General features: G+C 42.4%; 2 protein-coding genes across 6 annotated transcripts; one reads left to right on the forward strand and one right to left on the reverse strand.

The window, feature by feature from the left end:
* Positions 1-2,605: 2,605 nt before the first annotated feature.
* On the reverse strand, positions 2,606-10,970 carry atg10 (ATG10 autophagy related 10 homolog (S. cerevisiae)). 4 transcript variants are annotated; one of them, XM_087850635.1, is made up of 7 exons: positions 10,893-10,970; positions 6,550-6,654; positions 6,331-6,474; positions 6,082-6,256; positions 5,817-5,914; positions 5,652-5,743; positions 2,606-3,183 (listed from the first exon to the last, which is right to left on the reverse strand). In XM_087850635.1, exons 1-7 carry the CDS (start codon positions 10,968-10,970, stop codon positions 3,063-3,065), a joined length of 813 nt encoding a protein of 270 aa, XP_087706761.1. In that variant the 3' UTR covers positions 2,606-3,062. The 4 variants fall into 4 exon arrangements, with proteins under 4 accessions (XP_087706761.1, XP_087706763.1, XP_087706764.1 ...); XM_087850637.1 differs by having other exon boundaries at positions 10,839-10,944; XM_087850638.1 differs by lacking the exon at positions 10,893-10,970 and adding an exon at positions 10,771-10,791.
* LOC102786124 (THAP domain-containing protein 6-like) lies at positions 10,520-14,476 on the forward strand. 2 transcript variants are annotated; one of them, XM_006806184.3, is made up of 4 exons: positions 10,520-10,671; positions 13,609-13,801; positions 13,881-13,964; positions 14,046-14,472. In XM_006806184.3, exons 1-4 carry the CDS (start codon positions 10,592-10,594, stop codon positions 14,256-14,258), a joined length of 570 nt encoding a protein of 189 aa, XP_006806247.2. In that variant the 5' UTR covers positions 10,520-10,591; the 3' UTR covers positions 14,259-14,472. The 2 variants fall into 2 exon arrangements, with proteins under 2 accessions (XP_006806247.2, XP_087706765.1); XM_087850639.1 differs by having other exon boundaries at positions 13,881-14,476.
* Positions 14,477-14,945: the final 469 nt, after the last annotated feature.

Below are 14,945 nucleotides of genomic sequence, written 5' to 3' on the forward strand. Positions count from 1 at the left end.
TTTACATTCATCAGGCCCCAATCAGCCCAAATATCAAAGAGAAATTAAAAATGCATGCCATGGAAGAGTTCGGGTCTTAGGAAGTTAAGTTAAGCTACACCTCATGATATAATAGATATCCATAGTTTAATTTTATCTTTATTCCCCAACCCCAGCAGTTAATTGCTGAGGTTGGGGAACACAATCACCACTGTGAGAGAGTAGAGACCAAAACAAACAGACCAAAGGGGAAAAATGAAACGAGTTCCTTGTTTCTTATTTAAGCTTATCATTTTTGGTTTTCCAGCCCACATTTTAATCATTTTGATTTAAAAATTAAAAGATAAAATGGAAAATAACATAACGCTCAACAAACAAACCACTGGTCCCCATACATTTTAAATTATGCATTGTTGCTGGTAAATGTCAGTGTTGTTGAGCTCCAGGCATGAGGTTTTAATCCAGTGAAACCACATCATAACTTTCTGAGCTGGCACACTCATTTTCATGGGTGAATGTGTGACAGGGTGCTTTAGTGCAACCAGTGCAACCAGTGAGGGCAGGGCAGATGAGCAAAGTGGAGCGAAAGACTCAAAGTGAGGAAGTATCAGAGAAAACTCACATGCAAAGTAAATTATTTCAGTTCATTTCAATTTCCGTTTTATTTATATAAAGTGCCAAATGACAGCAACAGTTGTGTTTTATACTGTAGGATAAAGATCCTACAATAATACTGAAAATAATAACAAAAAAACGCCTAACAATCAGATGACCCCCTGTGACAGTGGGAAGGAAAAACTCCCCTTTAACAGGAAGAAACCTCCAGCAGAACCAGGCTCAGAGAGGGGCGGGGCCATCTGCTGTGATTGGTTGGGGGTGAGGGGAGGGAGAAAGAACAACGACACACCGTGGAACAGAGCAAGAAAAGATAGAAGGTAATGATTAAATGCAGAGTGGCGTATAAACACATAGTGAGTGAAAAAAGCTGAGTGGAAAATCACTCACACCATGAGAAGGGCCCAGCAGCCTACGCCTATTGCAGCATAACTAAGGGAGGATTCAGGGTCACCTGATCCAGCCCTAACAAAAAGAAAAGTTTTAAGCCTAATCTTAGCATGTTCACTTCTGCGCCGCCATCCCCTAATGTGAAGGATCTTCAGCCTTTTATACCCACAGGTGCACACAATCAGCCAGTTATTTTCTCTTGGAGTGTCATGGGATCTCCAGGCAGCCAATCGTCTGCGTGGACTGGCACCCTCCAATCTGCACAGAAGAGGGCTGGCACAGGTCTCCCAGTAACCAATCATCCACGAGTCCTAGCACACTTGGATTTGCATAAATATAAAAAGGCAGTCTCACTCCCAAGGCTCAGGGCCGTAATACACACACACACACGTGTGTGTAAAGCAACAAACATCACTTGTCATCTGTCTAAAGGAGATTGTTCTGAAAGTCTTGTGCTTTGTTCAAATGCAACTTTGCAAACCTAACTTGTGCAGCTTTATTCTTTTAAAGAAAAAACACTTTCTCCTGCCAGTGCTTCCAAACAAGCTATACGTCTTTTTTTCTGATTCTCATGAACCTTTATCATCCGATCTGAAGCCTATAGAGTGTGGAATTTAGACAATAGGATTGTGTTCTATGTACGCGTGTGATTGTGACCTTATGACGACACTTACCTTTGGTTTCAGACGTGGAGCACCTGAACTGGCTGCTTTCCAAAGCAATGCTGAATGGTCTGTGACAGACAGGGCTGTAGCTCAGGAGGCTGAGCAGGTTAATGGATCAATCACAGGCTGTTCTGGTAAAGCGCTTTGAGTGCTCAGAGTAGAAAAGCACTATATAAGAACTGTTCTAAATATATTCAAATGTTGATAATTATCAATACAAATTTATATGCTATGCCATCCAGAGACCTGAAAGTGGCACTGTGGCACAATGAGATGGAAATTTCCAGTGAGATGCCATTTGTGGTTGTCTGTCCTTTCACAGTGGGTTTTAGCCTGACATACACTTTCTAATTATGACGCCTTATTTATTCATCGTTATCTGTTTCTTATGTCATGAACTGGCTCAAAGAAAGCAGGAGATTGCAGGGTTTACTTTAATATTGAGTCAGCAAATCAGCGTATGCTACTCGCTTCAAAGTCCGACACTTTTTAAAAATGCTTTTTATACTTCAGTGTACACCATTTTAACCTGCCTGTCACTCCAAGTACTCGAGTTTGCTTTACAGTAAAAAATGCAGCATTATTATTGGCAGGATTCCAGTCGTCCTTCAAGTCAAGACCGTAAGCAGAACTACTGCCTACCACCGACGTCATCATCAGCAACATTTACTCTATATGGTCCACGCTTGACTGCATCTGAGAAACCGCGATGATGGCGTGATAGTATTCTTACTTTCCCTCACTGTCATCAGCTGACCACATTACTGTATCGACTCTATTTAAAAGAATCAAATGTTGAACTGTTTTCAGAAAGATTCTGTGGAGTTCTCGGCCACGCCCACTTCTTGGTGTTTCTTTCAGCATTATACAACTCCTCTTGCCTCTCCTCCAACTTCTTTTGAAATGTTTTGCTGGTATAAAATGTACAAAATGCATTTCAACATGCTCTTGATTGATTTCATTTTGATTTTGTTTTATTTCAATGAGGTCTGCAAATCCCAGGATTATGTTTTTATTACATTTTGCACAATTGAGTCTAAATTCTAGCACAATATGTATTGCATACATTACATCAACACAAATATTAAATGCATTAATAGCACAGGGCATCTCTCCAAAGCATGGAGTTGGTATTAAAGGAAAAAGAGGATCTCACTATGAGTTTAAGCCGCCATGTGCCGCTGATTCTCCGTGTCTATGGATCTGTAGTGGAGAGACGGGCTGCGATTCTTCTGTAAGATATTCCACGTTTTGATGATGGAAGTGGAGAGGGTTATCTAACACTGGTCCAAACTCCCTCTGGACGGGGGAGATGTCACTCATTTCCAAGTCTTCCTTGCAAAATGTCGAACACAGAGCCGCCTGCAGCCTCCACGGTGCTGCTCATCCAATCTGAAGCAGAGCGCTGCAGCTTTAGTCAGGCTCACTGCTGCTGCAAGAGGACGGATGGAGCTGGGTGCAGTACTTCAGAGGGACGTCCAGACCCACCACAGGACCCACCACACTGAGCCACAGCAACACATAGTTCACTGGCCTGCCCACACACACACACACACACACACAAATATGTATGAATCCAGAGGAAGCAACAACTGCATCAAAAGAAAACTGCAAAGAGTCACGATGTCGACTCCCTCTGTCAGTTCAAACGTTTTATATACTGGGACAAAAAGCAATCAGATCTTTACCAGGTTTTAAAATGATTTAAATACAGACTCGGATAAACAGAACATGAGGTATTATACACGCTGTCACTTATTTAACAAAAACTAACTAAACGCAGAAGCAGAGATGTAGACAGCAGGAATGTATTTCATGTTACTGTTCTCAGACTGGTTTGATGTTTCAAGGCATCGGAGTGATGTTACACTCGTGTGCATTAAACCAGCGGTCCCCAACCCCCGGGCCTCGGACCGGTACCGGTCCGTGAGTCGTTTGGTACCGGGCCGCGAGAGTTGAGTCTCAGGTGTGAAATGTATAGTTTTCAGGGTTTTTATCGGTTTTCAGCGTTATTTTGTTATCGTTTTTATCGTTTACTCGGTTTTCCTGGGTCTTTTCACGTGTGTTCTGAATAAATCTTCTTTTTTTTGGTACCGGTACTAGTTTTATTTTGTTGTATTTATCCGCGACACCTTAAAGGCCGGTCCGTGAAAATATTGTCGGGCATAAACCGGTCCGTGGCGCAAAAAAGGTTGGAGACCGCTGGACTAAACACTGAAAAGCAACAAGACTGTTTTGAAAATGTAACGAGTTGAAATTACAGATATTCATATAAAAATGAAGAAAAAAGTACCTGAAAATTCTACTTAAGTACAAAAACAAAGTACTTGTACACACACACACACACACACACTCCTCGTGCCTATGGTACGACAACTTTTGTTCGTGCCCCTGGTACACTGCGCAGAAACACTTTGCCACACACACACACGGTCGTTTTTCTAATTGTACTGTCATGAAGAGTCTGAGATGTAGTTGTTGGGTTTTCTGTATTTTTGTATTTCTGCTTAGTTGTGTTAGCTCCAATATGTCTTGTTGTTGACTTTGTATTTAAATCATTTTAGAAACTTTTTAGGATCAGCTGATTTTCTTAAATAGCATCTTCATACGTCACCATCAGAGGTGACAGAGGGTGTAGACGAGATCTCCTGAAAGCTGCACGTTCAATCCTGTTTAACTTTACATCACAACCAAAGCTACGAGTGGACAGCTGCAGGGTCCTACGGTTCCCGAGTTACTACTTTGAATAAACTGACATTCAGTTAGTGAAAGCAACAACACGTCTACGTGTCAGTGTGACACCACGTGTGTTGATGTGATCTGATTTTGCAGCAGTTGGTCTTGAAAAAGTGTCCAGTTTTCACTAATGTGGACCTAAAAATAAGTTTGTTTTTCTAAATGCAATCCAAATCCAACCAGGCTAAAAATATAAGATTAGAAACAAAAGCCTGAGAAATATTTTAATAGAGGAGTCGACGTTCCCGAGGTGCTGCAGCCTGATCAACAGAGCAACACTGAACACGTTCAGCCGCTCACTGAGCTGCCTCAGAGTTTTACATTAACCCTTTAAGACCTACCATAGAACCAAGTCCGCCAGAGCTTATATTATATTTTTACATGCTGTGGAGCCATTTTTGGGAGCATTTCAAGTTGCTATACATCAATACAACCATTACAGCCCAGATTTTAATAATATGTCTGCATTAAGTGCATAGTAATTACATAAATTGCAAAAAAGTGCAATAAACTACAAAAAAATTTGAAAATCGTTTTGGTTTTTTTAACATATATTTCTAGTTAGAGAAATTTAAGAGGCTTATCCCTCAAAACTGTAAATACAAAAAAGTTGCACAAAATAGTTTCCCACCACAGGAAATTTATTTTGAGTGTCTTCATAGTTTTATTTTTGAAATACACCAATTTTTATATACTGCAGGAAAAATGAAAATAAACATTATAGTGCAAATTTGCAAAAAAGCAGCATATGCATCAAAATAAACTATTTCCAGCAGTGCAATATGAGTCCTAAGCATCCCAGAAACCACACAGAAAGTCATAAAGTCAAACATAACTTTTAAAAACACCAGTATAGGCTCATTGAGGCCCGGATGGTAAAAAACTACATTTCCACGAAAATGACGCCACTTCCGGTTTCGGGCAGGTCATGGCGGACATGCGATAGTTCACGCTGATGGACGTAGGAAGTGTTATGAACAGCTGATCGGATCGGCAAAGCGTGTTTCTGGAATATTATGTTTTTGTTGCTGCAAGTGCTTTTTATGCAGTTTTTGCAAAGCTATATGTGGAAGGAAACTGTGACCGAGGACAAGCTGATGGCATAAGATGTAAGTACAACTCCTCCGGTTTCATATGCAAAAGAAATTATTGCGCTAGCTCACGTGGTTGCAGAGCTACCGGGATTTAAAAATAGTTACGCAAAACAGAGCGTGCTGCTCTGACCGGTTTTAAAGGGTTAACAGTGCTGTGGTTCAGCGCCCCTACCTGGGCTGTTCCTCCTGCAGCACAGGCCTCAGGAACTCCTCCGTCCTACAGGGGTGGAGCATAAAGAAAGGCTGACCCAGCAGAGGATGCTCCTGGCACACAGACATAAGAGTAAGTGGATCGTCAGGAGGAAAGTAAAGACGATGATGCTGAGACTTCCTTTACCTGTTGAGTGATTGCAGTCAAAGGACTGTTCTGAAGGCAGCGTCTGAAGTTTGGATGAACTGAGCTCCACACGTCCTCTAACATCACACTCCGACCCTCTGACAAAGAAGCAGAGCAAAACGGGTGAGTTTGTACCACAGGGACCTGCTGAGGGACGACCTCCTGCCACAGGTTAGTGCATCATCACCAACATCAGCTGTGGTATCAAACAGGAGGACGCGGGGTAGATGTGTGTGTGTGCAGTGGCTCCTCATGTGTAACTAACCCAGGGTGAACGCTCTGAAATACAGCACCGGAGCACTGTAGCTGCAGGAGTACAGGATGTGATACTCGTACTGAAGCACGTGGCTGCTGCCTTCAGACAGCGCGCAGACCGCATCGTCCTCATCGCCACCGTCGCCTGTGATGCCGTCAGGATGAAGACGGGTAGCAACAACAGGCTGTGGAGGAAGAGACACGTTTAGTGATGTTTAGTGGAGAACAGCTGGAAAATGAAGCGCTGCTCAAGTTTCACCTGCGTCCTTTCCTGTTGCTGCAGCTCTTGGATGGGGGGAGCGAAAATGGGGGAAACCGAAGCAGCTTCCTGTTTCTGTGCATCGCAGCAGTCGGCTACGACTGACCTGAGAACAGTCTTCCTGAGGTAGCCCTCTTCTGAACCCTGCACCAAAATCAGACTCCTTTAAAGCACAGCTCCAGGCTGCTCGTCAACATTAAGATTGAGAGGCCTCCTCACCTGGACGGCCTCCCAGCTCCAGCCATCTCTCAGATGCTCAGACTGCTGCAGGAGGAGCTGACAGCAGGAAAGGAACTCCTTTTCATTCAGCGCACACACACTCATCTATGCAGAGGACACACAAAAAACAGTATTTCATGTGTAGTCAGACTGTGGGTGCACGTGTGCTGATATAAGGTGCATAAATATCAGGACCAAGACAACTCAGAGGCAGGTGAAGTGCAGCCTCAGCTTTCATTCAGCAAGTTCAACTAAAAGTTTGCATAAAAATATAAGTAACTAAAGCATTTATTCAACACAATCCCATCATTCCAGGGGCTCAAAAGTAATTGGACAAATCAAATAACTGAAAATAAAATGTTCATTTCTAATACTGGGGTGAAAATCCTTTGCTGACAATGACAGCCTGAAGTCTTGAACATCACTAGATGTCCTCCTGACTCTCCCGGGCCTTTACTGCAGCAGCTCTCAGTTGCTGTCTGTCTTCAACACTTGAAATGCTCAACTGGGTTAAGATCAGGTGACTGACTTGGTCATTCAAGAATATTCCACTTCTTTGCTTTAATAAACTCTTGCAGTGCAAGCTGTCCAGCGTCCATCAAGTGAACAACACTCTCCATGAGTGTTGTTCACTTGATTGGCTGTTGTAAAGTCTTTCCTCATCACCATGGTAATGATTCTGCAGTCATCCATAGACGTCCAGGTCTTTTCGTGTTTCTGACTTCACCAGTGCTTACTTTCTTTCTCAGGATGAACCAAAGTGTAGATTTTTCCATATTGTAAAGACATTTCTCGGATGGGTTTGTTTCTGCAGCTTCAGGATGGCTTGTTTCCTGCATGGACAGCTCCTTTGACCACATGTTGTCTGTTCACAGCAAAATCTCCAAATGCAAGCAGCACACCTCAAATCAGCTCCAGGCACAAGGACATAACAAAGGACCTGCCCACCAATTACATTGGTCCCTTTAAAAACAGGCTGGCACATGTTAAGGAGCTGAGATTTCTAAACTCTTCATCCAATTTGAATGTAGATAGTCTACACATCATGTCCACGTCCATTATAGAACCATAACTGGAAAATGTTTCAGTAAACAGGTTAAAAACTAAACTTGTGTCAGTGTTCAAATATATAAGGACCTGATTGTCTTTGATTTTTCTCAGAAATGGAGCTCATGTTACGTACAGATGCACTGACCTCATATTTAGATGGAATATTGCTTCAAGGCAAGATGACTCGTGTATTTCACCCTGGCTGCGACAGCGTTTTTCCTACGTTTGCGTAAGTGTTTAAGTTGACTGCTAACTGTGAGTTACCAAACCTAAATGCGCTCACGCTAGAGATGCTCTTCTGCTTCTTCCCTCACTCTTGCTCATTATGGTTGATGTAACAGTTGTTGGGACACTTTTATTACACTCACAGTAACGTAAAGCATCGTCTTAATTGTTATTATCCCTTATTGTCAGGGATCCCACATGGGAGGTGAAGAACCACAAATTATTCATAGTTAAAGCAAAGTTACGTGCTACATATCTGCATGCTCAAACAACTGGGTAAGTACATCCCAGAAAGTTGATTCTTTTCATCTGGATGCAGCGTAATGCAAGCTCTTCCAATGCAACCACAGCATTGGAAGAGCTTGAAAGTACCGTTAGTGCACAACCAGCCAAAGCACCACAAAGGCTACGTTCACTCTGCAGGCGAAAGCACATCAAATCCGATTTTCTGACCCTATGCGACCATCTATCCGATCATGGTGTGACAGTGTGAACGGCACAAATCTGATTTTTTCAAATCCGATCTGGGTCACTTTCGTATGTGGTGCTGAATCCGATACATATCTGATGTTTTAGAAAGCGACTGCTGTGTGAACGGTCAGGTCGCATTAAATCCGTCTTTTACGTCACTGACACAAGACAGACGCCAATTATCAGCGCCGGAGAAGACATCGTGAACGCTTCCTGTCCATCCGGTGTAGATGTTAGTGAAACTGTTGGGAAGACAACGTTGGAGAAACGTGAACATTTTATTTGTTCTGTATAATCTGCAGATTGTGACAGAAATCTGCAACTATCCTTTGAAGCAGCGCTCCTCTAAAACAGCAATATGGATCATTATTAGGTTATTTACATTATTATGTAAATAACAAAATAACTTAAAGCAAAAATTGGGAAACGTGAAGTCTGAAGTCTTCATCAGTCAAACAATACTGTTGCTCTGGGTCTAAACAGAGCGCGTTGTGTGTGACGTCTTCTTTTGTGCATGCGGCGGCTTAGAGCGTTCACACTAGAGCGCGTTTGCTGTCGCATTTTATTTGTGAACGAGCAGACAAAAAAATCAGATTTGAGCATCAAGACCTTCAGAGTGAACGTAGCCAAAGACTGCAGGCGCGACATGTGATGGGACACAATCAGTCTCCTCAGACCGTGACCTGTCCTGATGATAAGAGGGTTGTGTGAAGGAGTTAAAAACAGAGCCAAAGGGTCTGACTGTCCAAGGTGGGCAGCTGTGCCGGTCTTGGAGGATCCTCTGATGTTGGTGTAAACCTGATCCAGTGTTTTTCCATTCCATGTTCCAATGGGAACGTTTTTGTGGCACTTTGGTAACACAGAGTTCAGGTGTGTGTGGTTAAAGTCCCCCGCCATAATAAGGGAACTAGCTGGAAGTCTTGTTGTTTACTGATGGCATCATGCAGTCTACTCGCGGCTAATTTTGCACTGGTCCATAGATGACTGTACACAGCAAAGACAAACAGCGTGCTACGTTCATTGCTGAGATGAAAAGGTGTCCATTTTAGCAACGTGAACTCCGAGTCTGTCGAAAATGTTTTTCTCTTGTCCAGAAATTGTCTTTCGACAAATGCACACACCTCTTCCTTTGTTCTTCTCAGCCTCTGGTGTGCAGTACACTCTGTAGACACGGTGCCCCTGTGTTTCCACAGCTGCATCTGGGATGTTTTTAATGCAGCCACGTCTCGGAAATTATTGTTCCACACCTGTCACTGACAAACTAGTCTCAAATCATCCGTTTTGTTGAAAAGTGAGTGAGAACAGGCGAGAACTAAACTGTGCCGCGACTAACGTAGCCCGGCTCTAATCAGAGCGTGTGCAGGTCCAGTTGGTTTTGATTCCAGGGCCGAATTTCTAAAAAAGAGATTTGGCTGTGAGGTGGATCAGTGTTCTTTTTGTACTGATGAAAATGAAACCCTAAAACATTTTTTCCATGCCCTATCACACAATGCTTTTGGTGTGACATAAAAAATTGGATTTCTCTAAAAATGAATGATGTGCCACCATTTGAACTATATTATATGTTTTTTATATGGATCATCTAGCTTTGGAAGTCTCTGTCAGAGATATTTACCCAACATGGTATTGAGTAAATATCATAGCCATTGTGCTAAATGGAGGAACTCTAAGCCTTCTTTCCCTGGTTTTATTAATGATTTTAAGGTTTTTTTTCTTCGCTTAAAAAGACAAAGAGCAAATACGCCAGTAACTTTTACCAGGGTATTGCCCATCTCCTGCTATTCTAAATTTAGACTTATTTGATGTTTTTAGTTTCACTGCTCCCTTTTATGCACAATTTAAATGCCTGCCATGTATCTTTTCTGTTTTTTAATTGTACTTTTTTATTCATTTACGTTTCTATTATTCCCCTAATGCTGTATTTCTTGTACTGCTTCTAATTTTCATTTGTATTATTATCCGTTTTCCTCTTTGAGAGTTTGTATTTTGCAATTGCTCAATAAAAAACCCGTTTGTTTTCCGGATCACGTGACCACTGCCTTCATGACGATTCATACGCGGGTTCCTCATCCGGCTCCTGCGATGCGTTTTTTTTTAAATTTTTTTTATTTGGATACAAATTGTAAACTCACTGTCTGACCCATACTCCGGAACAGTAGGAGGCGGTAATGCTCCTTTACGTTGGTTGCCAACCGCCGTTAAACACAAAGAAGAAGAAGAAGAAGGCTCCTGAGACGCGTTTATACCGCCGCCATATTGCAGCGGGGTTCTTCGGGTCAGCCCAAAATAACAGAAGATGCCAGACTTTTGTGCCGCTCTCGGGTGCTCTCATCAAAGGAACGCCAACACCAAGCAGCGGGGAATAACGTTTCACAGGTGAGCCGCTACAACACTACTGTTGTACGAGCATCTAGTTATACGACTATTAGCGTTTCTTCACACAGCCGAGTGTCAACAGCTTTAACAGTTATTTACCTTCAAGCTGCCAAAATATTAAAGCGTCAGTGAGAAGCTGTGAGTCAGCTGGGTGCTGTAGTACTGACCCACGTTATCTGTGGTAATGTTGCTCCTGTGTGTTTATTTCATCTCGCACTCACCGAGCACAGCACTGCGCGAAGGGTCCCGTACGAAACTGCCACATCCGTTTTACGACAGTTCCTACCGCTTTCTGTCATGGCACCGAGTGACGTCGCAGCAAACGTATTTATTATTTATGCCGCAGTGATTTGCGATACCACTGATTTCCTTTCAGATCCGATACTTTGTACAGAAACTTAATGTGTGATTTAAATTTGTAGTTTCATAACGATCACACGACATCAGACAACTTATCCTTATTGTTTAATTATGAAGAATTATCATGTAGAAATAAAAGCCTGAACTTAACTGACGTTATATGAACACGTATATGTGTCATTTAACATGTATGTACTTGCCTGGACATTTCAACAAAAACATTCTACATTCACACTTTCCGTCATCCACGGTAGAGCTGCGCCACACTACACATTTTGGTATCAATCCAATACCAAGTAAATACAGCGCCACTATTGCTGATATCCGTACCAATAATTGTAAGTTATTCAGGCAGCTGATTGGGGGAGAGTGGTGTGCCATCACTTAGGAGATGAAGTCTCAATTTGCAAATTCTGAGCACATTTTATTCACCATCACTGTCATTGTTACTTTGCATAATAATTAGTTAACACAACAAAACACACCTTTCAGCTTTTTATGTGTTTTGAAACGGGGTTTTTGGGGACCTGGAATGTAAATGTTTCTGTCTCTAAACACACAAAAAGGTTTAGAAATTGTTTGTAGTGCATGTTTGAGGTTTATTTTTTCAAAGAAATAATTAACACAGTTCAGTGGGCTACATACTGAATTTGAAGGATGGCAAAGTTGGATGGATCCACCCTCCTCTAACGTTTACGTTGTAAAGTGGGACTACAGCTATTGTTCAGACAACAAGAACAATGAATTGCATGGCCTTCTAAAAATAATATTGGAAAAAAATAATAGCTGATTTTGAATCCAGTAAGTTCAGGTAACAGATGTTTTCATGTACCTGTATGGAGATATTTCCCTATTCAAACAACAGTGCCCACTCTGTCCCAATGCGCCTAAACAAGAGGAAATGCTGCTCATTTGTTTCAGGCAATCCAGCCCAGATCTTTGGAGAGTCTCTGCTGGAATAGTTTTTGATCATTTCAGCTTCTTCAGATGTTAACTGTAATTATTAGAGAGATTATTATATTTTTGTCACCAGTCTTCCTTGAATACTTGAGATAAAAAAATCTAACTTTAGTGTTTTGTATGTTAGAACTTTACTCTTCTTATTGACTGAAGCACCAACAACAGCACAAGCAAGCTTGGGCTAGTTACGTGGTGCAGACAGGGGCTGTGACTGCCCCAGGCATGCTTTGTGTTCCCCTGCTGAAGCATGAAAGAGGCCGGGGGTTTATGAGTCGTGGTTCAGTAGAGAGTACCAATCCGTGCAGTGGTTTGTAGCCTCGTGGATGTTGATGTGACTCACAGGTTCAGATTCGATGGGGGAAAACAAGAGAATGTGCTGAATTTCAGATCTTATCTTTCAGATTTTAAAGTGAACATGAAGCTCATTTTCCACATTATGGTCATTCTAGGAGCCAGGAAAGAGAATTCTCCTGGGTAGGGCTGCTCGATTATGGCCAAAATGATAATCACGATTATTTTCACTGAAATTGACGATATTTATTTAACAATAACAATGTGTTGAATAATGACTTTAAAGATTGTCAAAAATAATATAAATTAGTGCAAATACTGATAACAGTGCAAATGTTTGCAATATAAGAAATAAATGAAAAATGTAAACATCTATGTTTAGTGAACTTTGCAGTGTTGCTCTGTGGTGCAGCTACGACACTGTAGCAAAGTTTACACACTGTGTCTACTTGATCCACGTCTGACTCATGAACCCATAATGTTTCCACACCACTCAAGTTTTTTACCTCTTTTCAACCAACAGCAGTCACTCTCCTCTCCAAATAACTTCTGCTGAGCTTTCCGAGCTTCCCTCGGGTCCTCTTAATCAGCGGTCCCCAACCCCCGGGCCTCGGACCGGTACCGGTCCGTGAGTCGTTTGGTACCGGGCCGCGAGAGTTGAGGCTCAGGTGTGAAATGTATAGTTTTCAGGGTTTTTATCGGTTTTCAGCGTTATTTTGTTATCGTTTTTATCGTTTACTCGGTTTTCCTGGGTCTTTTCACGTGTGTTATGAATAAATCTTCTTTTTTTCTGTACCGGTACTAGTTTTATTTTGTTGTATTTATCCGCGACACCTTAAAGGCCGGTCCGTGAAAATATTGTCGGGCATAAACCGGTCCGTGGTGCAAAAAAGGTTGGAGACCGCTGCTCTTAATTGTTGTGACACGTGTTTGAAATGCAGAGAGGTGCGCTCGATTTGCCACACGGAGCAGCGCGAGAGTAAAGCACGAGGGAGGGGCTAATAATCGGCTCAGTCATTTTTAATGATCGTTGAAAGCCCAGATCGTAATCGAGATTAAAATTAGATTAATTGAGCAGCCCTACTCCTGGGTACGCCCACTGGGTAATGACCTGCAGCCAATCAGTGCGCGGTGTCCTTTGTTTCTCAGTCAGAACCAGCACTCCCACACGGTCAAGGGAAAAACAGCTTAAGGCTCCATAATGGGATACGGTGAACACAAAAACAGGCAGCTGTGTTGAATCAGCAGTGCTAACATGAAATGAGAAAAGCTGAGAATACAACAGGACCACATGCTGTTCTCCTCATGAGGGTCTTATCTCTGTAGGTTCCCGAAGGACAAAGTTAAAAGGCAGTTATGGAAAATGGCCCTGAAGAGACGAGACTTTGAGCCAAACGACCGCTCGGTTGTCTGCAGCTGTCATTTCAAAGCAGAAGACTTTGACAGGACTGGACAGACGACTCGTATAAGAGAAGGAGTGATCCCATCCGTTTTTTTATTTACAAGACATCTCGGCAAGGTGAGTATCACATATCACAGGCTGTGTTGAACCGAGTGATAACTGTGAGGAAAACCTTTTGCACTCTGAACCTTCCCAGGAACATACTGCAACCAGGACAAGCAGGACCTCCCAGAAAGCTGCAGAAGAACTCCCACAGGTGCAGGCTGTGGAGCAAACATCTGTGAGTGACAGCTGCCGTTTACACATTCTGGACCTTCGTTGGTTAGAAAGCCACTTTTCATTCAGTCGTAATATTTTTCAGGATCATCAGTATGCTCTAGACCCAGTGCAAGTAAAAAAGCGGTTAAACGAGGCCCGGGAGAAGCTGGAAGAATTGCGTCGGGACTTGAGAAATGCTAAGGATCGGGAAAGGAGGCACAAAAAGACAGTAAAAAGCTTGCTGGAGGATTTGAAACACAAACACATGCTCTCAGAAGAACTGCAGCAAAGACTGGATGATATTCTGCTTGGCTAAACTGTGGCCTCTCTCTGTCTCTCTGCCTGCGATGTTCCTAAAAAACAAAAAAACGCTGCTCAGATTTGATATTAAAGTTCTTAAAAAAATAGCGTTTCCATGACAACATATGGGTTATATTAGTGTGATCCTTGTAAATGTTCAAAATAAAATCTATAACACTTTTTTAAAAACCAGTGATAGACGTTTATCAAACATAACATTCATACTGGAAGCAAAGGAACCTCTCACTCGTCTTTCATTAAGTGCTCGTCAGCAAGCAGCAGACCCAGAGCATCACCTGAGAGCAGACCGATGTTAACCACCACTCAGGAAGCGGTTCCTCAAAGACTTTGTCCAGTGTTAAGAAGCATCCTTCCAGAAGACTTCAGTTGAGCTGCTTTCACTGACAAACGTAGCAGCACAGGTCGCTGTGTGCTGCTGTTCCAGGTTTTAGAGCAATTTAATGGAATAATCTGACAAATAATCTGACCTGCTGTTGTGGTTTCAAGGCCTGATATTGCACATAATCTAAGGCTACGTTCACACTGCAGGCGAAAGCGCATCAAATCCGATTTTTTTGACCCTATGCGACCCATATCCGATCATGGTGTGACAGTGTGAACGGCACAAATCCGATATTTTCAAATCCGATCTGGGTCACTTTCGTATGTGGTCCTGAATCCGATACATATCCGATGTTTTAGA

The sequence above is a fragment of the Neolamprologus brichardi genome, chromosome 14 (genome assembly GCF_056152115.1).
Source record: "Neolamprologus brichardi isolate AB-2024 chromosome 14, ASM5615211v1, whole genome shotgun sequence".
Classification (NCBI taxonomy): domain Eukaryota; kingdom Metazoa; phylum Chordata; class Actinopteri; order Cichliformes; family Cichlidae; genus Neolamprologus; species Neolamprologus brichardi.

What these genes read in the sequence shown, in the direction of transcription:
- atg10 (XM_087850635.1), bottom strand. Translation starts at nt 10,970, where the DNA reads ATGACAGAAAGCGGTAGGAACTGTCGTAAAACGGATGTGGCAGTTTCG. An exon ending in AGCAACAGGAAAGGACGCAG is followed by an intron (nt 6,257 to 6,330) that starts GTGAAACTTGAG and finishes CTTCCTCCACAG; the next exon opens with CCTGTTGTTGCTACCCGTCT. An exon ending in TGACTGCAATCACTCAACAG is followed by an intron (nt 5,744 to 5,816) that starts GTAAAGGAAGTC and finishes TCTGTGTGCCAG; the next exon opens with GAGCATCCTCTGCTGGGTCA.
- LOC102786124 (XM_087850639.1), top strand. Translation starts at nt 10,592, where the DNA reads ATGCCAGACTTTTGTGCCGCTCTCGGGTGCTCTCATCAAAGGAACGCC. An exon ending in CGGGGAATAACGTTTCACAG is followed by an intron (nt 10,672 to 13,608) that starts GTGAGCCGCTAC and finishes TTATCTCTGTAG; the next exon opens with GTTCCCGAAGGACAAAGTTA. An exon ending in TTACAAGACATCTCGGCAAG is followed by an intron (nt 13,802 to 13,880) that starts GTGAGTATCACA and finishes GAACCTTCCCAG; the next exon opens with GAACATACTGCAACCAGGAC.